Here is a 26,377-nt window from a genome sequence, read left to right as displayed (position 1 = left end):
CTAGGTGAGGGATCAATATAAAAACCAAGAGGTGAAGAATGAGTATTTTATACAGGTGCTTTGCCATCTCGGAACCTCTTTAGTCTGAAAGAATTCTTGTTCAAAGAGATGTTTGTTATCGACCTACTCATGGAGTCACGAGCCTAAGACCCATTGCTGCTCTTGAGAGCACACACTAACATCCTAAAGCAAAACACCGTTCTGAAGATATAATCCCCTTTGCAAAGGATGGATGAGAAGCACCTGTTGCTGCTAATTCTTTCACGTTTTTTAAAATAGGCAGAATAAGAAGTACCTGGCGAAAATGGTTTCTAGATTGCTAGCCCTACATGAATCCTTCTGATGAATGGGAGAAAGTGTGCACAGGCATTTCTGATGGCTCTTAATTCCAGAAGGTTGATATGCCATACAGCTTCCATGGGGGATCATTTACCCTGAACTCTATGGCTGTTTAGATGGGCTTCTCAGCTTATCAGAGAAGCATCTGTTATCAGTGCTGGGGGGTGAGGGAGGGGGTGGATTCCTGCACAGACACTGGATGGATCTTTCAAACATTCCAGGGAATGTTTGACCTGGAGGGTATCCACAATGGCGTGCTTAGCCTGTCCTTGTTTGGCATGTAAACAGATCTGAGCCATGTCTGTAGACACCTCATGTGTCATCAGGCGTGAGATGTCACAAATGTGCATGCTGCCATGTGCCCGAGAAGCTAAAGGCAATTTCTGGCTGATGTTTGTGGGCTGTCCTGAACTGTCTCTATGATTCTGGTCAGGATGTTGAATCTGTACATCAGGAGGAACGCTCTTACTTGCACTGCATCACGTTCAACTCAAAACACTGTACTGGAGTTAAGGTCAATTTCTGGATATTGAGTTGTAGACCCAGTTGCACAAATATGCGCATAGTCCTTTGGGTGGCATGTCAGGCATCTTTGAAGGAACGAACCTTGAGAAGGTGTTCTCCAGATATGGGTAAATAACAATACTTAATGTTCATAGATGTGCTGCTACTCCGGAGAGAACTTTAGAAAATATTGTGGGTGCAGATGAGAAGCGGAATGGAAGTACTCTATACTGGTAGTGGTCCTGCCCAAAGGTATATTGGAGGAATCTTCGGTGGAATGGTAGGACTGAGATGTGGATGAATCCAGCAAGTGGTTGGACTAGATGACCTCCTGAGGTCCCTTCCAACCCTGATATTCTATGATGATTTTATGAAGGCATCCTGTAGGTCAAGGATAGAACCATTCTCCCTGATCTAGGAATGGAATAATTGCTGCTAGTGTTATCCTGAACCGTTGCGCCTGTTTAGTGCTCTTTGATCTAATATGGGTCTCCAACCTCCTTGTCTTTTGGGGATCAGGAAATATTTGGAAAAAAAGCCTCTGCCTCTGAGGTGAGCAGGGACTGGTTCTATCGCCCCTAGGCATAGCAGGTGATTTATTTCCTGACGTAACAGTCTCTTGTGAGAAAGGTCCCTGAAAAGGAACAGGGAGGGAGGGAGCTGAAGTGCATAAAGTAACCCTTGGAAATTATCTCCAAGACTCATTTGTCAGAAGTGATGTTTTTCCAATTCCGGAGAAAGAGAGCGAGGCGACACCCGAAGGAATGTGGAAGGTCTGTGTGTTGCAGCTGTTGTCGTAAGGAGTGGCTGACTGGGGCCTCGACCAAGGCAAAACAACTGGTGTTTTGAGGTCAAGGGCTGAGATGTTGAAAACTGGGAGGCTGACGGTTTCTCCTTTTGCATCTTAAGTCTCTTTCATTGTGGCTCGTAGTATCACTGTGGTGGGAGGAACTGGCGTGGTTGGGATCTGTGAGATGGTTGTGAACTAAATTTTTTTTTCTGCCCTAGTGTGTAGATTCCTAGAGAGCACAGCGTGGCTCTGGAATCCTTTAAAGTGTGAAGTGATGCATCAGTCTTCGGAGCCCCGGTACTGAATAGCGGGGACTCTGCTGTCTCCACAATCATAAGGTCCCTAGAAAAGCGAAATTCCTGTGGTACTGTCGTTGTGATTGGTACCATCAGAGATTGTCAGTACTGACAATCTTTTATGGGATGCATGGTCTGAAGAGAGTTGTTTTGAGGTGGTTGGTGCTGAGGACTTCTCCGTCAGTACTACTAAGGTCTCTGCTCTCATCTTTGGCAGCAGTGCCACTGCTTCAGAGCCTGTGCCCTTCAGGTCTTTAGGCACTGCAGTGGAACTTGTTTACCGAGGATCCCTCTGTCTTCTTAATACAGCATTTTGCAGCTGCTGGTGCCGAGGTGACCAATCGTGCCAGGGATCTCCTCTGGCTGGTCAGGAGGTCAGTTTGAGGGCTTGCAGCCCTCTTTTTGGAGGCTTGTGAGAGGAGTCAGAAGGTTTTCTCTCAGCTCTCCCTCCCTAGAAATTGAAGGCTCTGGGGATGATCTCTGCCATGGAAAGGATTCAGGACCAGAGTCGGACGCTGGTTTAAAAGCACCCTCTATGAGGAGGAGTTTCAACTTTAACTCCTGGTTCGTTCGGGATCTAGCCTTCAATTGCTGGCAGAAGGTGCACTTTGGTGGGATGTGAGCCTCTCCAAGGCACCAGACGCAGTGGGAGTGTCTGTCCATAACTGGTATTGCCCCCCTACAGGAGAGGCACAGTTTAAACCAGAAGAGCTGGGCAAAAAAAAAAGTGGGGGGAGAACAGGGAGAAAGAACCATTTTGGGGGGGAAACTTAAAAGAGAAGCTCTAGAAATGCTACAAAAATAAATGGAAACTCTATAACAAGCTACAAAACAAAACACTATCAATTATAATGAAAATGAGGTAAGCAAACTGGACTGCTACTCATTGCAACTCAGGCCAAGGGCGGTTGAGAAGGAATTAAGTGTGGTTCGCCCATGCAATGCTAGTTAGCCGCGAGGCAGAGAGAGTGCATGTGCACGACAAATGGACACTGCTACCTAAAATCTTCCATCAGAGGTGCAGGGTCACAGATATACCTACAGTGGAGCACCCATAGGGACACTACTCGAAGAACCCGCAAATTCCCACACTGGCTCGGCAGGAGGGCATGGAGGAGTTGAAGGTGGGGAGACAGGCCTGCCAAGCCATCTCCAGGGGCAACGACCCTTTACCATGCCCAATATTTATCCCAATATGCCTACAGTGGCAGTGAGAAGATTGGCCATTGTTCTGTACCCACTAAACTACTCTTTGAACAATAAGCCATTTTTGTCTCTTTCCTCAGATAATTTCAGTTCTCACAGACTCAAAGGCCAGAAGGGACTATTGTGATCCTCTCGTCTTCCCTCCTGCACATCATTCCTTAATAGGCCCATAACCTCTGGCTGAGTTACTAAAGTCCTCAAATCGTGATTTAAAGACTTCAAGTTACAGAGAATCCATCATTTTCTCCAGTTTAAACCACACTCTCACAGAACCCTTCAAGTTTGCTTTTTTCCATTAGACATCTGACAGGTAGGAGGCAGCTATCATGGGGACCTAAGGAGAAAGAATGAGCTCTCTTAGGGCCTTATCCTACTCACAATGGCTTCAATGGCAACACTACCTCTGCCTTCAATGCAGCAGGACTGAGATCTCAGAGTCTTCTCTCACATAGTGGTTGCAGATGCTGTATTGTCACCAACCAATGATAGTCATCGGACTCTATATTTTTTTCTAGATAAGTAAATGGCTGAACTTTTGTTTTCTTAAGTGGAATCAAACAGGAAAGCAGTGGGGGTTTGCCTGGTCTTAAGAGGCTGGGGTCAATTCACAATAGAGGAAGGAAGGAAGGAGTACAAGAGATATCAATAAGGCTCCTTTTCCCTCACTCTCCCATAAAAATCTTTGATTTTCTCAGCTGTCACCAATTAAACAATTTGCGGAGTAGCAGAGGCGGAGGAAGAACAACTTTGAACAATTGTTGTCATTTTTGGAGTTGTTGCTGCAGCAATTAAGAGTCATTAAAGAGTTTGTCAGCCTTCCAGAACAAACAGGCATAATTACTGCCAACTTCATGAGTAAAAAATATGCTGCTCTGAAATATTTCCATAATCTCCATAAGCGCCTCAAAATCAAATGATCTCAATGGGCTTGCTAATGGAAAATCAAACAAAGCAAATAACCAACTTCACTACTGTTTGTGCCATGCAGAATTTGTCCATTCTATTAAAAAACAACTGCTCAAACAATTCGAGGCAATTCACTGCAAATTTTGAAGTCCTGAAACACCTATCTCCTCCAGGTCAGTGTCGAATAATAAATTCTCCATTTTTACAGAAGAGCTTCATGCTAAACTGAACTCCACTGTATCCATGTTCTCTATACATAGGTTTCATCATATTAATATCTGGAAGTCCTTGTGTGGACATTTATCCCAATAACAAAGAAACAGCATGGAGAATCTGTAACTCTCAATACGTGACATCTGGTCTAGCCTCCTCCCTGATACTCGGTCATGCTTGAGATTTCAAATTAAATAAAGAACAATTATAAAAATCCTAACATCACACATGATTCTTAGTTCTTAAGAATAGAGAATCTCAGTGGGTTCACCCACTAGGACCGGTTGACATGGTGTCATTAACTAGGCTAAAACTCACAAGTGTTATAACATTATTTGGGGGGAAATCAAGAATACTTTTTTAGGTGAAAGGAATAAAGCAAAGATAAAAGTAAAATAAAAAAACCTAAGATATCCAAATGGCAATAATTACATTATATTTACAAAGGAACAAGCAACTTCAAAATGTATTCGGGACCAGTGCACAAGACTGCCTATAGGTTCTTCAGTTTCAGCTTTGCTGCTGCTGCCACTGAAGAACAGCCTTAAAGGGACTGGAGACATGTGCATGAGAGCAGTCCATTGAGGGCCAGACCCCACTGCCATGGACACCAAAGGCCTAACTCCCAACTTCAGTGGCATTGAATCAGGCTATGAGTCCCTATGACTGATCCATATTGTAACACCAAAATCTAATTTAAGTACTGCAACTTGTCTGGAGTGAGATAAGTGCTGGTATAAAGATGCAGTTCTGATCTACTCGCTAAAATTTTAGTTACAGGCTCTTATTTAAGGAAGAGTACAAAATAGAAATGATGAGACTTGTCAGGTGTTTAATTAGTTTGCATCTCATCACACCAATTTTTTTTAACCATCCAGGCTTGTCTGAAATAATTCCAAGCTTCTGCCAAAGAAAACAAGAAGGAACAGTTTAACCTTCATTCGATTCTGTTTAATTCCTTCTACAATCTGCTCCATCTGCCGCAGAAACTGCTCACGAGCACCAGAAGAGGCCATTGCTCTGGAAGAAAAATGGATACTGACTAAGAGGGGAGGGAGTTTGACAAAACAAGAATTTCCTCTACAATTTTTATCTATCCTGCATGTAGAACTTTCAAAATAGACCTAAGCAATATGAATATGTGGGCTTAAAACTACAGCTTTCTGCGAAGTGTAAAGGGATAAAAAGTAGATTCAGACAATCCAAGATAAAAGATAACGGGCCAGATCATCAGCCAGTGTAAACTGTCATCGGTCCACTGGCATATATCACTAACTCTATTAGATCACCCAGTTCATCTCCCTGTCTTGTGCATGATTGTTCCCTTTGCTAGTGTTTTGTGCAGTGATAATAGCTATTGATGGACCAAAAGCATGGTTTCAAAGTAAGTGTTTAGAAAGAGTAGCTCATGTGAAAAGCAGGAATGGATTAGAGGACTGGCATGTCAGTAAGATCTGTAAGCACAGTTTTGTTTTAGTGGTTATAATTTACATTTCTGATTTCATAATTATTTTGGTGTAAAGTACAACAAATGTTATTCTATTCCATGCTTAACTTAAAACTGTGGTAATTTTAGATAACCACTTTACCTTTAAAAATAAACTGCCCAAGTGAACCGTCAAGAGTATAAACTTCCCATTGACTAGAGAGTACTACAATGGAGATCTCACCACTGAACAAAGCAGATCTCTGTACTCTACTTTAGTGGAATGTATCCAATATATTTAGTTTGTTTGTTACAATTAACAAGTTAAAAATGTTTCTGTTATAGTTAGAGGTGGTTGCTTGTCAAGGCAAGAAAATGGTCGGAGTTGACAAGGCTTTATCAGGATAACAAAAGCAAAGGGTTCAAATTCATAGGAAAATTTAAAAAGTCATGATTGCATTACGATGAGCAAAATATGTCATGCGCTAAAATATCAAGCTATTATCAAGCTATTGAATAACAGAATAATAGTTCAGAACTATTTAACACCCTAGTTTCTCTCCCATTCTTCACTTTACTGGACAAAGACAGAAGTACATTTGTAAAAATTCACGTCAGAGTATTGCTCAACAGGCTGAAGGGTGAAACCCTGGCCACACTGAAGTCAATGGCCAAGATTTCACAACGAGACTTCTGTTATCCAACCATCACTTTTTCAACAGAGGTTTGTCATAGAAACTCTAGGCTATGACAAACATATGCCTAAGTTATAGTTAAGAAACGTGTGGAGTCTATAGTTATTTTCATATGATACAAGCCCAACTTGACAAATACGTCAAACAAGGTTTTTAAAAGTGCCAGTAAGTTAGAAGTATGAAAAAAGTTTTACAATTTAAGTGAGCAATTTAAACATAATTTAACACAATACAATCCCAAGAGCAAAGTATTAAGATATACATTCCACATGTGTTCTTAAGTAATTATATTACTTCATTTGTGCCAAGGTATAGCATGTGGCTATCAAAAATTACAAAACGTACTGGATCTTACTCAGAACTGGCCATTAAAATTTCAAAATGTATGAAGTTTAAAGAAGAATCAGAAAGTTTTGCAAGCATTTTTGAACAATTTCCACCCCGATTTTGCCAACCAACTATAGATGTATGAGTAGATACCAAGAGCTAATGACTCAAGTTACTTACTGCTGGAAATTATCATGAATTGAGTTCAGCAAGTTAACCTGGTGAAGACAAAAACACATAGCTGAAAATGTACATCTTCCTCTCCAACAGCAACATAGATTTTCAGTTACTTTAAAATGTGATTCAGCTCAGAAAAAAGTCAACTGTATAAAAATGCCATCTTCTTGTTTTGCAGAGCATTACATGAGGCTATCTGCATGTACTGAGAGAGTTACAATCAGCTTACATTAGTGACAAAAACAGTTTTACTGCTTTTCACTCCTGTTAACTAGTGCAGGGTTAAGGGCCTGTTTATTTAGAGAAATCTGCACTGGTGGAAAAGCTGCACCAATGTAAAGCAGGGCTTACATCATAAATGCAGCACATCTATGTTATACCTTAACTATATCAATACAACTACACCAGCGAAAAGTCTGCTATACAGGCAGACTTCCCAAACCAAACCACTTGAGGGTTGTACAAATGTCAAGGAGGGCTGAATGTATAACACAATTAAGGTGAACAGGTGTAGTAAGGGGCACCATGTGGCCTGCAGAACTGATATCACTGAAAATAATAGGATACATGAAAGGACCCTGTTTAACTCATGGAGGCCAAACTGTCTTTGCAAGCCTTGAAGTGGAACAAACATCTTTAGTAGTAAAGTAGGCACATTAGACAGGTAAACCATTATATATATGGGATTCCACAATGCAGTTTTCAGAGCAGACCCACACTTTTTCAAAGAGCCTGAATGAAAAAACTGCATTCAAAAGATCTGTTAAAGAATGTGTTTCCTTGTGGAAAAAAACTTCACGTAGACATGCAAACCAGGCAACTGGTTGGCACAAATGACACTTTAGACACATGAACTTTCAATCAGAGTTAGGCACCCGTGAACTGTGCTTTTGAAAACTTCCTCCATAGTTACTTGTTTTATTAATACACATTTAAAGGCCCTTTGCAAGCTTGTACCTAACAGCATATGGAACGACTCTTCCATACAAAATGCTAATTGAGACTTGCTTGGGAATCTTATTATTCTCTCCAACACATTAAGAGAAAAAGAAAATCAGAGGAATGGTTGATGGGATTCTTTATCATAGCTTTGAATAGTTCCTTTTAGTCTCCAGTGGACAAGTAGTGAGGTTTTCCAAGGTACGATTTTGCCTTTTGATGACGAATGTTTGAAAATGTGCCATCTGTACTGTAAGAATCCAATTCTGCAAATACTGTACTTAGTGCTTACTAATGCGCATATTCCCAATGGCACAGCAATAAGCACACTGCATGTTAGAGTTTGCTGAATCAGGCCCCAACCCTAATGGATTTAAATCAGTGATTTCAAAGAGTATTATTAGCGTGTAGAAATCCTGTTCTTACTACTTAGAGGTTAAGAATACTACCTAGAGGTCAGAATTTTTTTTTTTTTTTTTTTTTACAAAACTTTTGTTTTGATGAATGGATGTTTTCTGACCCAAAAACCCAACAAAAACCCACAACAACAACTTTCTGCAAGAATATGCCAGTTTCAACAAAACTTTTGGGGAAAGGTTTCTCAGGTCCAAGATAGAATTTCTGGTCAAAACCCAGACCAAGAGACCACCCTAAAATAGCAAATAGCCTGGTGGTTAGGGCACTCACCTGGGATGTGGGAGATGCCGGTTCAAATCACTGGTCTAAATCAAGCAGAGCAAGGACTTGAACCTGAATCTCCCATATGAATGCCTTAATAACCAGGTGCGCGCATGAGAGAGAGCGAGATCCTGTGTCTCATTTTTTTTTGTTGAAAAACTTCAAAATGTCTCATTTTTGTCCCAATGTAGAACAGGAGGGGAAAAAAGCCATTTCCCACCCCATTCTACTTCGTTTTCATTGTGTAAGTTTCCTCCCTCTTTGATACAATAACTAAAATAGTATATTCTATCCAACTTTGGAAAAAAGGTAAGACGTCCATCTCTGCTTACTTCTGTCAATACTAACAAACCAAGCCATCCTTAAGGATGGGCCATGTTGTTACATAACTTACATTAATGTATCCTGCAAAATACCTAGCAAATGAAAAAGCAGTATTTCATGACCATGACAGAGAACTATAGGGTTACATTTCATATCTACGAAGTCAGTGGGAAAAATAAGACAATTTGAAAGTGGGTTCCCAACAGACATAGCATTTTAAAAATTAATACTATGCAAATTTTGTAAAAATCAACTGTATGAGCATAGATACCTTTGATGTCACAATTCCACCCCTAGGAGCGAGTGATTCCATTACTATTTTGAAATCACTCCATACACAGAATACTTCAAGGTTTTTTGTTTTATTTTTTGTAAGAAGAAATACCTTCCAAAGAATCTTAAGAAAACCAAGACCCAAAAGGGTAAAGGGACATTTGGTTTCTAGGATATTAATACAAAATATTTGTTCATTGAAGCCTTTTTTCTAGAACAAGAAAACTGAAACCATATTGTACATTTTTGACATCAAAAACCACTCAGACATCTCGAGATTAGCATAATCCATTGGAAACCCTTGATGTATGTTATGGCTGCCTTTTAAAATTGCATTCATAAGTATACAGTTAGGGTAAAAGTAAAACTCTTCTCACAGTTTGTACTTTTAAGTATTGAGTTACTTTGAGCAAAACTACTCCAGGTTTCATTTCAATATTTTTACAAAAGAAAAGAGACTATTAGCCTTGATATACATTATTTAACAATCAAGCACTTCTGGTCTAAAATCTGTCACCTCTGTCTTTAGTAGGTTCATTTCTATTTCAGAAGCAATCAGTGAAAAGAGATTAGTTTGTACGCCTGTACCCTCAGTAAATGTTACAAAAATCTGCAGTAAAGTCTAATCCACAGACGACATTAAAGCAATATCATGAGTTTCATAGCTGCTACTTAATGTGCCATGCTAAATAAAGAATATGTGATCCGCAAATTGTCTGTTCATTTAGAATAGTGTACAACACAATAATCATTCAGGCAAATAAAATGGATATAATGCAAACAGATAAAGCAAGGCATTTGGTAATAACTTTCTAGAATTTATTAGATAAATATTTATAGCCCAGCATTAATGGTGTAATATTATTCCCCCCCCCCCCAAACACAGATTAAATCTTTAACAGTTGGCACTAGTCTCATAATTCTCATATCATGGGATCTATGTTCAGATGTTTTGCCGATATAGTCACATGTAACATATAAGCAGAGATTTAAATTATAAACATGAATATATACAGCTGACTCAATTCTTTATTTAGTAAAATTCAGCATCAGATCTCACCAGGAGATAATTTTTAAAAGCTTTTGAGGAAGACAAAACCGTAATGATAATTTTATCAGACCAAGAGATAAACTACATCTATGGTGCTGTGATAATTTTGTCTTGCTGATCTTATATAAATGACATGTTGACTACATTTGAGAAAAACAGAAAAATATTCAATGATAAATGCACTGTAGATATCCTAGGAATGTCATTTTATGGAGATCATGTCAATTATCAATACAGGTAAGTTAGAAAACAGTAAGATGTCCTATTTTGATGATCATTGGCCTAATTAAAAAAAAATACATTCTCAGCTGTATTGCTTGATTCAGCACAGTATTTAGGCATACTTCCTTATGTGCTTTGCTGAACTGGAACTTCACAGAAGTTATCCGAATGTCAGAATCTAAGCTACAATATTTGCATTACAATAGAACACTCTCCATAGTGCCATGGGCAAGGGCATACCTCAGTACTGCAGCCATCTCTTAAACAAAGGTAAATGTGTAGAGTCTTAATTCATTATAGCAACATCAGAAGGTTGTTTTGGTGGCTTTTCCCACATTGACAGAAACAAAGAACTTCAGTAAATCTGTATAAAGCCCAGTCTTGCAGGGTTGCCAGTTCAAGGAAGTGTTGATAATGCTGAATGAATTTTGCATATAGCAAAATCCTGGCCCTACTGAAGTCAATGAGTTTTGCTATTGACTTTAACAGATGATTTTACTTCTGAACTTTGGATGCCTATCAGAAACCAAAATTTCCAAACCTTTAGACCCTTGTCCATCACTAACTGATAACTCATTCTTTCCTACTGAGTAACTTTCCAGGGCTGTCATGGGCAGATCTTAGGTCACTATAGACTAACTAAGGGAACTGTGAAAGGACAAAACAGGTCTTGCATTTTGGAACATGTTACCGGCATAGTATACACATACACATATATCTGAGTTCTTGACTTTTTAATCTGTTTTTTCAGATGATTTCCATGGCAAGGACTGTCAGAATCAACTGTTTCCTCAAAGGGAAATTGAATTCCTGATTCTCTCAGCTGATTCAAATACTCATATCTAGTATATTTGTCAGAATCTACTATTCAGGAAAAAGATGATGGATTTTTAGATTGCAGCTCTCTATGCTACCCCTCCTCTTAGAGAACAGAGATGCTTACTTAATGGTATTGTAAAGGTACCATCTGTTACACAAAGCAAGTAGTGGCTGCCTTCGTAAAGGTATTTAAACAATGTTCTGTTCTTGTTTCATTAAAATGCAATGAGAAGCATGCAATATCAGACTTTTACCAGCTAATGCCAATCTTGTTGTGCTATCATTTATTTTACTGAAGAAAAATGTATATTTTCATCTCACCATAACATCATTAGAACTGTTTACAAAAACCCATGTGAACAACTGTTAAAACAATCTTTACGGATTAAGATGTTGTTTTATTTACTGATGTAGGATTCATGACATTTAAGTAACCGAAGATGCTTCAAAGTAACCAGTAAAGCATTGCTGATGTTTTACAAACTTTGAAATGCCAGTAAATCCTTTATTATGAAAAAACAGTCATGTGGAGCCAGGATCTTTATCAGAAATGTATTTGCAGCTCCTGCTTATTCCTCCAGTCCTCACTGAAGTCTAGTTTACCTGTAACATCACAGAAGGGTCAAATTCATTGTTGGCGTAAGTCCACTGACTTCAACTGTGTGTTACCCCAGAGAGGAATTTGGCTCTAATTTCTGGATGGGGGAAGGAGGAGGAATAGGGAGTAGAAGCAGAAGAACTCTTTAATGAAGAGTGTGTTTTCATAATAAATAAGGGCTTGGTCATGCTCCCTTGAAGTCAAGGAAGGTTCTGTCACTGAATTCAAGAGGAACAGAATCAGACCCTAAGAACCTGACCCTGCTGTCACTGATACCAATTTACTTTGATAACTGAAGTCACTGGCTGTAGCATTGATCCCTAAACTAATGCAGACACTGGATCACTAACCCTCAGGTTAATCTGATTTTGTGAAGCCAAAATTTAAGTGGTGTGTGTCAGTATCCTAATTTTATTCACCTTTTGAGCATAAATTGAGTAATTCCGGTATCTATTTCTGGTATTGGCCCTTCTGTTAAAAAAAATACACACATATACACACAAAATACACAAGCAGAAATTTTCCTAAACAGAATTAAACCAAACAAACCAAAGATTTCCACAAACATTCTGTAAACAGAGTTTTAGACCCAAGTCAATTTCTTCTCAGTGCTGACCTTTTGAGATAATTACCTGTACCTTGCACAGACAAGACTTAATCCAGTGCCTTGTACACAAACTCAGCAGTATCCTATTCTCCTATCATGGGCTAAACATTTAAAAACATGTTCTTACCTCTTTTTCCAAATATACCTTCTTATCATCCAATGTATTATAGAGGGTAAAGAACTGCTTGGTTTCTTTGTGAGTTGCTGACACTGAAAACAAAAGAAAAACAGAGCAATGAAAGACCATATAGGGCACTGCCCCTCCCAATATGTTTAGGGGGATTTATTATTGTTTACATAACCTAGTATTAATAAAAATGTTTTCATGAAATTATTTTTAAATCTTCAGTGAAAAACAGTCTTTCTGCATTTCAGTATTCCCATGCAGAGTTGACAACCCAAAGACTGTTTCATCATGTGGTTTCATGAGAATCAGAGTGGAGAACAGAATAGTCTTTTTTATAATCTTCTCAAAAAGGGTTGGGAGGAGTTGGAATTAATGCCAGTGCTGAAGGGGAATAGCATTCAGTCTGATTAGCTGTTCTAAGACGACAAAGAGCTTGTCTACATGGGGAAGTTAATATGCAGTAAGTTAGGATGTGAATTTAAGATACACTACCTACTCCACACTAATTCCCTGTATGAACTCTTACTGTGCATGAAGAGAACCCTCTGACCATTTAGTTTAATGCACTTCTGAAGTGCACTTCACAGCTTAATTCCCCAAAGATTCCATCCACAATGATCATGCTCCAGCCCAGGTTTGAACACATTGTGTACTATAGAATTATATGCATTCTGAAAATTCAGGTTTTGGGGGTCCCAAATTGTGCACCCAAAATTAGTGGATACTTCTGACCTTAATCTCTCTGTGCCTCTGTACCCATTTGTAAAATGGGGACAATACCTTCTCATTTCACAGAGGTGTTGTGAAAATAAATTCATGAATATTTGTCAAGCTCTCAGATACCACAAGGATGAGCACTATAGAAAATCCCATAAGGAAATTAACAGTCTCTGTCTATACAGCAGGATTTGAATAGTGTGCAGCAAATAGGTCCTGGGGCCATACACTGAACAATGACGAGAAAACAAAATATTGAATAGTTGTTAACTAAATGAGCATCGTCCATTCTGTGCACTGAAGGAGGCTGGGTTGCTGTGCAAAAAAAAAAAAAAAAAAGTATGCACTCATGTAATTAAAGACTATTACAATGCATAAGCAAAAGGGAAACAATTAAAATTGCACTAGCAACCTTAATTCTGGCATTTCCTAACTTTTGAGTTCTTGACAAAGCAACCTTAATGTTCTTTTAAAACAGTTTGTGTGTATATGTAACATTATATACTCTAAAAGAAAAGAAGTACTTGTGGCACCTTAGAGACTAACCAATTTATTTGAGCATAAGCTTTTGTGAGCTACAGCTCACTTCATCGGATGGTATTTTCCACTGAATGCATCCGATGAAGTGCGCTGTAGCTCACGAAAGCTCATGCTCAAATAAATTGGTTAGTCTCTAAGGTGCCACAAGTACTTCTTTTCTTTTTGCGAATACAGACTAACACGGCTGCTACTCTGAAACCTGTCATTATATACTCTGTTTGTGTATATGTCTGATTATGCACTGTTCACATCTGTACACACACACACACACCATACAGTATATACATACCAACAGATGCATAGCATGCATTCCTCCTTTCCTGACACCATGATTACAGGACCAAATTTAGAAGCATATATGCAGAATGATCAATTTGCATGCACAATTTCATTATCTGGGCGCATACACACTTCTAAAATTTGGGCCATGATACTGGAATTAAAGATTGGTAGGGAAGACATTTAGAGACAAGGCTCACATTCTTCTTCTGCCTAGATATCACAGCACATTTGTAAAACCTGACAATTTTCTGTTTTAACTCCTCTAACCTGTAGCAATAAAAGGGGACATGAGGTGTTTGAGAGAGCCAGCCTTATCTTGATATCTTGACATTGTTTGGGTCAGAACCACATACTTATAAAGAAAACACACACACACGTACGTCATACAAAAAATGATAAACCAACGTTAACTGTGATTAATAAAACGTGAGTCAGATGTAGAGACTTTCCCTGTAAATGGTGGATTAAGGGCTTTCTAAACACTAATCATTGATCCAAGAGACTGAACCTACTGCAAACAAAAGAAAATTACTCCAGAGATCTTGTGCTTCAAGTTTCAGCCTCCAGGGAATTTTTATAGCCAGTTTATAAAATCTTGAAAAGAGGGGTATACAATGTGAATGTCCAATGACCCTTAAATAGAGCAGAATTAGCAGGTGCTGTTGTCATGCACCATAAGCCTATAATGTGATTATGCTCCTTCCACTGGTTAGCCTCCAGGAGTACATTTCTGTTTGATATACGTACCCTGACCATAAAGTTCGATAAATCTCTTCTGATACTGAGTTAACTCCGCTCTGCTGGGTACCTCATCAATCTTGCGTTGTAAAATAGCTATCTCTCTATTTCTTCGGGCCTGAGAGAAAGGAAGGGAGAAAAAAGGGCCCAGCTCTCATTTTAAATGGATAAAAGATAGCAAGATTTAGAAATAACCTTCTAAATAAGCTAATTAAAAAATACCTGCACAAACGAGAGTTAATATATCTGGTAAGTTTGGTTAAGCCTCAAGATATATTTCACTATTAATTATAAAGGTACTTGCTTACACTTACAAATGTTGAAGAAAATTACAGAAATACATTTAAGTGCTTAGCTAAGAAAACTTCAAAAATTCTGCCCCAGTAAGTTTGCCAAAAAACACAAACAAAAAATCACTTTGTACTCACCAGTAATAGTCTGATCTTTTGTAGCTTATCTTTCTCAGTTTTGTATTGCTGGTCTATAATCTTATTAGGTTCCTAAAATTTGAGATACCAAAGATAATTTCTGATTAACAGCAAATCAACAGAATTTAAGCACAGCCTTAAAAAAAAAAAAAAAAGAGGCTTTTGGTCAGCAATTATTAAAAAAACAGATTGGAATCTTTATTTTGTTCACCTTTAAGGATATCCAAAATATTGTCAACATTTTTATATTATTTTAAGGAGAATGGGTTAACGAAGCTGTATGAAAAACAAAATTTAAGTTCTGAATGTCATTTACACTACATAAATAACTGCATATTTTACTAGCTTTTAGGCCATATATATTTTTTAGATTGCTTTTAAGTAGCCTTTTCACTGGAGAACAACACCTCCAAAGGGACAATCGTAAAGTCCGGTAACATGCAGTTAAAACATAAAAATTATGAGTCAGATTATGGTCTCAGTTACACAAGTGTAAAACTGGAGTAAATCCATTGACATCAATACATTTGTGATCAAGGACTTCTATGAGACTACTCATCTGTGTTAAGTTAAGCATATGCATAATTCTATACAGGATGGGGGCCCCAAGTTATCACCATCTTCCTTTGATTCTCCCATTGTGTTGTCCTTAGGTTTCTGTTAACCTTTCAGCTTTGTCGGCCAGAGACTATCTAGGTGCCTGGACAGTGCCAAGTGCACACGTAGGCACTTAACCAGTGATCACCACCAACATCACAATAATAGTGACCATGACACCAATAATCGCAACAATATTAATAGTTACATCAATCATATCTAGGTGCAATTCACCCTCTGGGACAGGGCCTGTACAAGATTTCCCCATGTCATGTTAGCCCTATATTATCCATGCACAAGATCCCCTTTATTCTCCCTCCCTCTTGTCTCACTCCGCCCTAGTGCTCACACAGCACCAGTAGCTGAAAACCACACACTGGGGTTTGTTCAGGCTTTGGGTGGGGGCAGACAGGTAGAAGTTTTGTTCTTAAACTGTTTCAAATCCTAAAGAGGCTAGTTAAAAAGCATTTCTGTTGTGTTCATTTTTAATATCTTCTGCAATATTGAGGTATAGCACAGGCACCAGGCATTTAAGATCGTTCTGTTCTCATCTCCTTAAACCATTTACTTTAACTTCCTTGAATAAGTTACAGAGATAAATTTAGTGCAGGGCTGGTATTTGCTCTGCATTTCCCGGCTTTTGTGGCTTTCCAAATCATATCTTTCATGTGAAGCTTTAACCAAGAAGTCTGAAGTTTCAATTCCTCTCCATGCATTTTGTGTTCAGGAGGTGGGGGATAAAGTTACACGAGCTGCCACCCACTCGATTCTGGAAGAAGTGTATCAAGGCTGTTCTAGTCATCTCAAGGTATACAAAATAACTAAACTTGAGCCTCCACTTTTCTCTACTATAACTCTCCTGCCCTCCTATTAGCATAGATGCATTGTAGCAAAGTTTCACAGTGACTGCTACTTGTTACGCTAATAAGCGTTTCACTGTAACCTCGTGCTCCACTGTCTGTTGCATACACCTGTTCCTTATATTTTTTACTTAGATTTGCTCCTTGTGGTGGGACTACCTTTTTTCATTATGTGTGTACAGCATCTAGTTTGATTGGGGACACTAGGTACCTCAATATCTATCTATCTATATGTTTGCTTTTAATGTTTACTAGTTAGTAGATCAAGAGTGCCGAGGCTATTCTTGAACCCTAGTAACCTGCATGATAGTCAATCTGTTATGCAGGGTTGGTGGCTGTATGTCTCAAATTCCAACAGGACTTTTGTTAATACAACACAGGTGTAAACAGGAAGAAAATTATCCAATGAATATTTTTAAATACTAATTAAAAATAAATCTTTTGACATTTGCTGTTTACCTTTTCTTCCCCATTTTCCTCTGCTTCGGTTTTCAAACTTGCAATATTTTGCTGTAGGCGTGCCATCTCTTCCTTTAAAAGCAACAGAAACATTATAGTTACCTTCTCAAGAAAAAAAAAAAGGAAAGAGCCCATATCTGTATTTTAATAACTTCTGCATTAGATAGTACTCTATGATATACATAGAAAAGGAGGACTTGTGGCACCTTAGAGACTAACAAATTTATTTGAGCATAAGCTTTCGTGAGCTACAGCATCAGATGAAGTGAGCTGTAGCTCACGAAAGCTTATGCTCAAATAAATTTGTTAGTCTCTAAGGTGCCACAAGTCCTCCTTTTCTTTTTGCGAATACAGACTAACACGGCTGCTACTCTGAAACGTGAAGTACATGTATTGGGAACTTCCCCTGCGCTAAGGGAAGAAGGAGCCCAATGTTCTTCATTATGTTAAACTGCATGCCTTGTTTTTCAAGTAGAAATAGCCGCATTTCTTACTTGTGGAATATATACTTTGGATGCATCTTAAGCAACTAACACATAATATAGAAAGCAGGACTGGAGAAATGTAGGAATGTTAAAATACCAGCACTCTGACACTGGTCTGCAGTATGTAGACACCTCCACAACAACTGCACCCAAAACAAGTTAAAGGCTGCAAAATTATTTCCATCATAACACTGTTTTCAGAACATTTCAAATTATTCATCTTTGGGGCTAAAATATTCCATGCTTAGTCTCTGCCGAGGGGTGACATTTCTTCTTTTTCCATTATGTTTAAACAAAGTCTCTTCAGCTCTTGTTGAACTGGGAACTAGAGAAGGAAAACAATTCTCTCTGATCTTTTTTATCATATTTCCAGGGTGTGCATCACCATAGCAGCAAACCGAGCAGAAAACACATTAATTATGCACTGAAATTGAAACATACTCTGAAAGTGAAAAGAAAAGGAGTACTTGTGGCACCTTAGATACTAACTAATTTATTAGAGCATAAGCTTGATCTTGGGCTTCTCTCTTCTGGTGGGTTTTCCAAACCCAGTGGCCCTTGACCAAGAAGTAGGTCCTGGGCACTGTTAGCTGCCCTGTCCAAGAGGAGACTAAGCTGTCTCAGTGAATAAGATAGATGGGTATCTAATGTAGCTAGGCCCAACATTGAATAAGTGTTCTTCGTAGCATGGTTCATGGAGTAAGACGACACGTAACTGTGCATCAACATACTGATGACACTATTACCTACATTTAGAAATGATCCTTCCAATATACCTCTTCTGTACTATGCAAGCTGAATGATATGTAACAAGACAGAACTTTGACAGATGCCACAGTTTAGATACCCTTTGCAAGGACACAAAAATCAATCACCTATTCATTTGTATCTAAAGACCAGTGGCGAGCACTTCTGGATAATCCAGAGCTAGACCTGCAGGGTTGTCCAGCCTAGTTTCAGAGATACATTAGATGACAGATCTATGTGATTCTCCACAATCCTGTCATGGACCGGGTAGGCATTATTCAAAACAGATCTGATATTACCAGTAAATGGCAACAAACAAACCTACTACAGGGCAGGTGGCGGTAGACAACAACATTTACCAATTTTTGATCAATCTTCATGTAACAAGATAGAGAGACAGAGAGAGAGAGACACTTACCCTACAATGTGCTCTGAAATCTTGCTCTTGACTTTTGAGATTTTCATTCATAGCCACCAGTGCTCGTAGGTTCTGCAATATGCTAAATTAGAAGACACAGCGAACTACATTAATTTTTTCAGTTTCTAAATTTAAAACAAGAAAAACGAAACTATTAGAACAAGGTTAATTTTAAACAAGTTTCCCTGCCACTGAGCTAAACTAACTAAATGCAAATATCTTTATGGTGCCATGCAAAATACTGCACAGATTTTAATGCTTTCATGATGCTTCCCTCCAGTCCTCTATTATTTATAAAAAGTTCTGGAAGCGCCGCCTGCCATCTGATATATAGTGTAGTTTTTTTTTCTTCAAGACTTGAGCTTTAAGAAGGGACAGGGGGGAGAATGGATAGGGAGGCTTTATCCTCTTGTCAAATCAGTCTTGGGCCCCTCCGGTTGCAGTACATATCTAAACTTCTCCAAAAAAGGAAGAGTTTCATTTTTAATAGCTGATTATGGTCATGTTGGATGAAATTTTAAAGGCTCAAATAGGAGTTCCTAACTTCTACTAACTTTCAATTGGAGCTGGGGTCTTAACTTCTATTTATGCCTTTGAAAAAATTCTCTCCCCTTTGTGGCACTCTAAATGGTAACTTATCCTACATCTTCTTGACTTCTGAAATTCCAGGTTGTCCCAGAGAAAGGGAGGAACATGAGACATTTATTAAAAGGTAAAGAGTATTAAAGATAAAATAAACAAGCCAGCCACATTTATCACAAATCAAGCAATTGGAAATTTAATAGTTTGTGATACCCAACTCATTCTGCTGTTCATTCAGGAATAGTATTCTTCATTTAAGATTATGAGATTTGTTTGACATTCTAAAACTGGCTATTGTCAATTAACTATGCTAACATTTTGCAGAACAAAAAAGATACAGAATTTAAGTCCACTGTAGTAATAAGCTGGGTGCTTTTCTTTTTGTCTAACTGTAAAACTGCTTGAGACATTCTATACCTTGGAGGAGCGTCTTGTAACCCCCATATTCCTCATCTGTATATAACTGATATTGCATATAAAGCAGGCCATGTGAGGTATCAGGGGAAAGGTTATGATCTGCTGAAAGGCATTCCTCTATCCATATATTTATATCATTAATGCATATGAAACCAGCAGGAACCATGCTACCTGAAATCACTTGGACATCAAGCACCCACTGTGACATTCTATACCTTGGGGGAGCAGACTGTAACCCCCATGGTCCTCATTTTCATATAATCGTGATCTTGCATAGAAAGCATGCCTTGTAAGGTATCAGGGGAAAGGTTATGATCTGCTGAAAGTCATTTCTCTGTCCATATATGTGTATCATTAATGCATATAAGTTATGAGAATTGTGTTGTATGGTGGTCACTAAAACATGCTGTAAACTGGGGAAATCACCCAGATATTAGCTCCCCAGAGGCAACAGCAAGGAAAGTAACCAACATACAACCCATCAACAGCCATTGTCCAGCAAGGGAGCTACAATTCAATGACTCACCTGCATGAGGCGAGGCCACACCAGGGGAATTGCTCAACCTTGCCTGAAGATTCAGCAATGCCCACCAGACACACCTGGACTTGTGTTCCCCAAGCATATGGGACTGAGTATAAAACAGAACACAGGGCCCCATGCTTGGCCTTTCTCCTACCCCCACCAAGACACTCAGAAGATGACTGAAGACTCCAACAGAGGAGGCTGGCTTAGGTTTAAGGGACAAACCTGTATATAAAGGACTGCAATATCCAGTGGGGTGAGAAAAACTGCTTAATCTAGATGTTGCCAAGTCTAATAGGGTTGACAGTTTAGACTGCATGCTTTTATTTTCTTTTGTTAACTAACTGACTTTTTGCCAATCACTTAAATCTATCTTTCCTAGTCAATAAATTTGTTTAACTGTTTATCTTTACCAGTGAGTTTGCCTGAAGCATGTGGCAAAACTGCTCAAGTTTGCAAAGGATGGTGTAGATCCACCTTCCATTGATGAAGTGGTGAACCAATTAATAAATTTGCACTGCTCGTCTTGAGCAGTGCAAGACGGTATATTCCTGAGGTACAGTGCTGGGAGGATTTGGCTCTGATGCCTTTCTCTGTGTGATTCATGAGTGGCTCTGGGAGCATTCATGCAATCCAGCTGGGTGTGGGGCTCCACATGCGGCTGTGCTGAGTGATAACAGCACCTGGAGCGTTTGCTGCTGGTCACTAGCATGGCACGGTGAGAGAGAGCCGAGGCTGGAGGGGATAAGGGGGCACAGCAGTCCCACAGTCCCAGGCTGCACCCCAGAGATCCCATCCCACTGCTGTTCACTAAGCTGAAAACAGACTCCTCACAGCCATACGTTAATTATACATTTAGGCTGAATAAGAAATAAGCACTGAATACTACATTGCCAATGCCAGCAGTTTGCAATGATCATAAGTCACATAAAGGAATAAAACATACCTAGAATCTGCTTGGGATTCCACCGTTTCTAAGGCTGCCAGCTCCTTGTCCAACTGATCACTGCAACTCTTAACCTAAGGGATGCAATTAATAAAACATGTAAATACATTTGCACACACAGAATGATTCATGTTTCTCTGCCTTCCCACACAATGAAGCCAAGGAGATAAGCTTTCTCCAAATAAAAGCTTTAGAGAATTCCCTAGAATCTTTGGCTCTATTTCTTGGCCATCATTAACAAGTAAGATCCAAGGTTAGCAGAATTTCCTTACCAGGTATGAATACTGCAAATATGACGAATTTACTGACCATTGCACTTGCCCTCTACCTTGCCCTCCCAAATCAATATGTAGAATCCCTGTTCCACAGCAAGATGGATGAATGAATTCTAAATTGCACAAGACTGTACCAAATGCTCCTGTCTCTCTTAATTTCGGAACCTATCTACATACAAGCAAAACCGTCATATTTCATTTTTTTCAGGGATGTATGGATCAGTCATAAAAACCTTGTCTTGGAACAAAATGTGAAAGTTCAACAGATCATGTTGTTTAAAAAAAAACTTATCTAAAATTAATCAGATTGGGGTGGTAGAAAAGGAATATTCTAACTGACTGATTCAAGACTTCCCTCTTTCTTCTTCCAATGAACTTTTGTAGCCCGCCATCTAAGCATAAAACTGTGATTCAGACTGTATACCTACACAGGGGAATCAGAATCTGCCTTAAACACCTATATGGGCTGCCTGGACCCTAAGTGCAGGGACATAGGACTAAGCAGAGCTACTAAAGTGCTTACTCCTTCCCTGCAGTGTGTGGAGAGGGAGGAGCAGAGGAATGTGGGGAGTCTTTGCTACACTTTCCCTTCTTACTAGTCCAACAAGTTGAACAAGTGTGGGGGAGTTGTACTTCGCTGCTAGTGGAGGCCAGCAGTAAATTACTAGCCCCAGGTAGCAAAGAGGAAGGACGGGGATGTACGACCACTGGTACAAACTATACTGATCAGCTTAAATCTCAGAAGGGAGCCAAGGTTTTAGCTCAGCCAAGCTGTGCACATGTTGAAGTACAACAGCTTGGTCTGGACTAGAGTACTGGAAGGTGTTAATTAGCATGGACTAAACAACAACGATGTAAACATCCCAGCTTTTATATCTAACCTAGAGAAAGCCTCAGAGAGGTCTCTCCAACTCACACCACCTCCTAGGGCTACTCCTAATATTTTAAATGTAAACATATTCATTCTGACTTTAAAGTGACATGTAGAAAGGTTCAGGAAAGACATTAAAAAAAACTTTACAGTTAACATGTAATCACATTTTTATTGTGTTTCCATGGCATCACAGACTATTTCTTTCTTTGTTCCCTACATTTAATATGGTGTTGCAATTACATTTCTGTTCATTTCCTTGGTAACCTGATGTTGATATGTATGGATTTATGTACAAAATGAATAGGCTCTCTATATTACAGCAAATTTATACCAGATTATGAAACCAAACGCTACAGATCCAAATGCCAACTGTTAAATACTGATCATTTCTAAAACTGCACTGCATGTCAATCTTAAAAATCGGATAGATCATTCTGTACTTTGCTGCTTTTGTTCTTCTGATTTAATGGCCTTCTACAGAGTTTTTTACAACAGTTCACTTTCCTCCTCCTATTAGTGAATCTAACTTTCACAGATGATGTCAAATTGGGTATGTCTATCCTGCACACTAATCCTGGACTCTAACTCAGATTTGAGCCCAAGCCCCCTTATGTCCACACACATCAGCCAGACTCGGCTCAGTAATACTAGGACCCAGGCTTTAGGATCCTGCTACTGAGGTGGGTCAGAGCCTGAGTCCTACTGAGATTCAGGATCAAGCACTGTTATTTTGCAGGGTGGAAATCAGACAAGCTGCAGACCCAAATCAGAAGGTCTGTGTAGTGCAGCATGGACATGTCAGCATGGCTGAGACATCTTGGTCCACCACTTGTAAACCCAAGTTCACAATGCAGTATGCTCAAGCATGGGCTTGTATTCACAGAGTCCCACAGACCTGGGCTTAGTGTGCAGTGCAGACATACCCACTGACAGTCGTGGAGGGAAGAGTCCCTATGGATGAGATTATGAGTACTTATATATGCATAGCATCTTCTGTCCTGAAAGGACATTTCCTGTACTATCTCTCTCTCTCTCTCTATTTATATGAAAAAAGCATTGAAAAGCAGTAATCCCAAGGGTGAAGGGTGGAATCCAATTGATCCATACATGAAGGGGAGTATGGTCAGTAACATGGGGCCAGCCATTTATCATACAAAACACACTATGGGATCTTTAATGGCCACACAGAACAGACAAGACCTTTGTTTTAGGGATCCCATCCAAAACACCTATGCTCAGTAAACTGCATGGTATTTACAGAGCTGTCCAGAGGACAATGACAATACCATTTTGCGGCAGCTTTCAAAATTTGTTTTTGTTCCACCTGGGAATGAAACCGAAACCTTTTGAACGTTTTCATGAAATGGAATTGTGTCAAAATGTAGATTTTCTAGAGATGAAAGCCTCAGGTTACCAGAGAGCCCCTGAATCAAGAAATCTGTCCCAACGAAAACTTCATCAAAACATTCTGGATTCAACAAAACAGCAAAATGAAATGTCATTGAAAATGTTCTGACGAGCTCTAGTATTTAGATTAAACAGCATTGGATTAAGTGCCTAGCTGAGCCAGCATGGTACTGTACTAGCAGTTCTATCAAATCTAAGTATTCAAATCCAATGTACTGGTTGCAGAACCACCCAGCAAAAATGCTGGTTTTCCTCTCCACCAACATGCGTCAATGCTGGTGGGGAAGGATCATCTCTATAGGTAACAGTTAATTTCTCTACCCATTTAATTCTTAGTCTTCTGCTGAGTTAGTCATTGGGGTTGGGGACTTGGCTACCCATTTATTTGGAATGGGTTTCAAATTAGGTATCCAACAGCTATCAGATGGAAACAATCTTTAGCCTTGACCAAATTGGGCTAAAAGTCAAAACGATGACCAAGAGATGAAAGATTCTATATATTCTATTACTAATCCAGAGAGGCAGCCAGACCAGCAAAATAATTAAAAAAAAAAAAAAAAAAGGGTGTTTATTTTTGATGGAATTGAGAGGCGCCTGAACTTGTGACCATCCAGTTTTACTGCTTTATCTCCTCAAAACCATGCAGGGAACCAACAAACTGGCATCGGCAAACTAACTACACCCACAGTTTCAACAGAATGAGATGAGTTAGTTTCATGAGTCACAACTCCAGTAGTTTCTGTACACCAATATATGTCTATAGTCTGCCTATATCCTGATCCCACTTCACACTCAACCAGAAGTACTCTCCTCAGTGTCCCAAAAATGATCAGAAAAAAAATCCCCTTTATACTATTAGGACTCTGATTTGATTTTCAAAACATTACTCAGTGGGAGCTTTTCAAAATCCCACCCTTCACGTATAATTTGCCTGTGCAGCAATAAAAGAAAGTAGGGTCAATACCAGTTTCAAAGAAATACAACTTGTCTGTCTAATATTACATGTTAACTATATAAAACAGAAGTGGGCAAACTATGGCCCGCAGGCCACATCCAGCCCGCGGGACCATCCTGCCCGGCCCCTGAACCCCTCCTCCACTGTCCCCCATCCCCTGCAGCCTCAGCACACCACGCTGCCAGCGCTCTGGCCCACCACTCCTGCCAGCCAGGGAAACAGGGGTGGGGTAGAATAGGGCATGGGAGTCCCGGGGGCCCTGTCCGGGGGGGGGGGGGGGGGGCGTGTGGATAGGGGTCGGTGCAGTCAGGGAATGGGGAACAGGGGAGGCTGGATAGGGCATGGGAGTCCCGGGGGGCCTGTCAGGGGGCAGGGGTGTGGATAGGGGTTGGGGCAGTCAGTGAGCCGGGGGGAGGGGGGGGGTTAGATGGGTCGGGAGTTGGGGGGGCAGTCAGGGGACAGGGAGCAGTTGGATGGGGCGGAGGTTTTGGGAGAGTGGATAGACATGGGAGTCCCAGGGGGCCAATCAGGGGTCGGGGGTGTGGCTAGGGGTCGGGGCAGTCAGGGGACATGGAGAAGGGGGCGTTGGATAGGGGGTGGGGTCCCAGGAGGGGGCCATCAGAGGCAAGGAGCAGTGGGCGTTGGATGGGTCAGGGATTCTGAGGGGGGCACTCAGGGGGTGCTAAGTGGGAGGGGGCACATAGGAGGCGGGGGGGGGGCAGGCTGTTTGGTGAGGCACAGCCTTCCCTACCCAGCCCTCCATATAGTTTTGCAACCCCCACGTGGCCCTCGGGCCAAAAAGTTTGACTACCCCTGATATAAAAGAAAGGATGAGAAAAGTAGTGTTATAGATTTAATATTATTACCACTATCATCACACATTCACAAATTCTAAATTCGTTCTTTTCATCCTCCTATATGCATGATCTGCTTCACTCTTCAGGGAACATAAGAAATGTTACATTTTACAAAGGGGGAAAAAAGCAAGATTACCTCAGTCAATGTCTTCTTTGCTTCACTACAGCCTGCTTGCAGGTCAGCACATTTAGCTTGCAACTATTAACAAAGAAAAAGAAGAGTTTGATTCTACAGTCACACTAATTACACCTGTAATGGAGAATGGCAATATTTGAGCTATTGAGTTATTTATTACATTGAGGTTCACAATGGCTGTCTTCTACATAATAGGAAAGCTGTCAGAGTCACAGTCTTTCCCTGTCAGATTCTTAGTCTACATTCTGTTACATGAATTTTGGCTGAAAAAATCCAACAAACATGTCAGACACTTACAGATGAACTCTCCAGACGCATTAGCTTTAAAACAAATAGTTGTCAATGGACTGGTGACTTGCAGGATGGAATCTTTGTGCTGTGGAACTCCAAAGAGGTTTTAACAATAATCTAGACCAGTTACCTTAAATTTCACAGCTACACTGGAACGAGGGTCATGTTAACAAGCCACCTCTACTCTTCCAGACAATTTGGTACACTTGGGAGACATTGTGCTGTACATTATTGTTCTGATCATTGTCACTGATTTCTTCAAGTAACAGTCAGGAGAAAAAAAGATTTTAGCAGCAGCAGGGCATTTTCTTAATATGCATCAACCT

At 39.8% G+C, this 26,377-nt stretch overlaps 1 protein-coding gene across 6 annotated transcripts in view; it reads right to left on the bottom strand.

Moving 5' to 3' along the window:
• CCDC93 (coiled-coil domain containing 93) overlaps nucleotides 1–26,377 on the bottom strand; it is a 105,897-nt gene that overhangs the window by 7,165 nt on the left and 72,355 nt on the right. For 4 of the 6 annotated variants that reach the window (XM_037911890.2, XM_037911891.2, XM_043525567.1 and 1 more), the window contains 9 exons: nucleotides 25,761–25,823; nucleotides 21,257–21,330; nucleotides 18,789–18,870; nucleotides 17,139–17,210; nucleotides 15,223–15,294; nucleotides 14,804–14,912; nucleotides 12,518–12,600; nucleotides 6,883–6,920; nucleotides 5,190–5,274 (listed from right to left, as the gene is read on the bottom strand). In XM_037911890.2, coding sequence (XP_037767818.1) covers nucleotides 5,190–5,274; nucleotides 6,883–6,920; nucleotides 12,518–12,600; nucleotides 14,804–14,912; nucleotides 15,223–15,294; nucleotides 17,139–17,210; nucleotides 18,789–18,870; nucleotides 21,257–21,330; nucleotides 25,761–25,823 — 678 coding nt within the window. The remainder of the gene's footprint in view (nucleotides 1–5,189; nucleotides 5,275–6,882; nucleotides 6,921–12,517; nucleotides 12,601–14,803; nucleotides 14,913–15,222; nucleotides 15,295–17,138; nucleotides 17,211–18,788; nucleotides 18,871–21,256; nucleotides 21,331–25,760; nucleotides 25,824–26,377) is intronic. The other 2 variants (XM_043525571.1, XM_043525570.1) reach the window with 1 other exon arrangement.

This window comes from Chelonia mydas, chromosome 11 (assembly GCF_015237465.2).
Source record: "Chelonia mydas isolate rCheMyd1 chromosome 11, rCheMyd1.pri.v2, whole genome shotgun sequence".
Taxonomy (NCBI): domain Eukaryota; kingdom Metazoa; phylum Chordata; order Testudines; family Cheloniidae; genus Chelonia; species Chelonia mydas.
Note: the sequence above shows the minus strand (reverse complement) of the source record. Positions and strands in the feature narration are given on the sequence as shown.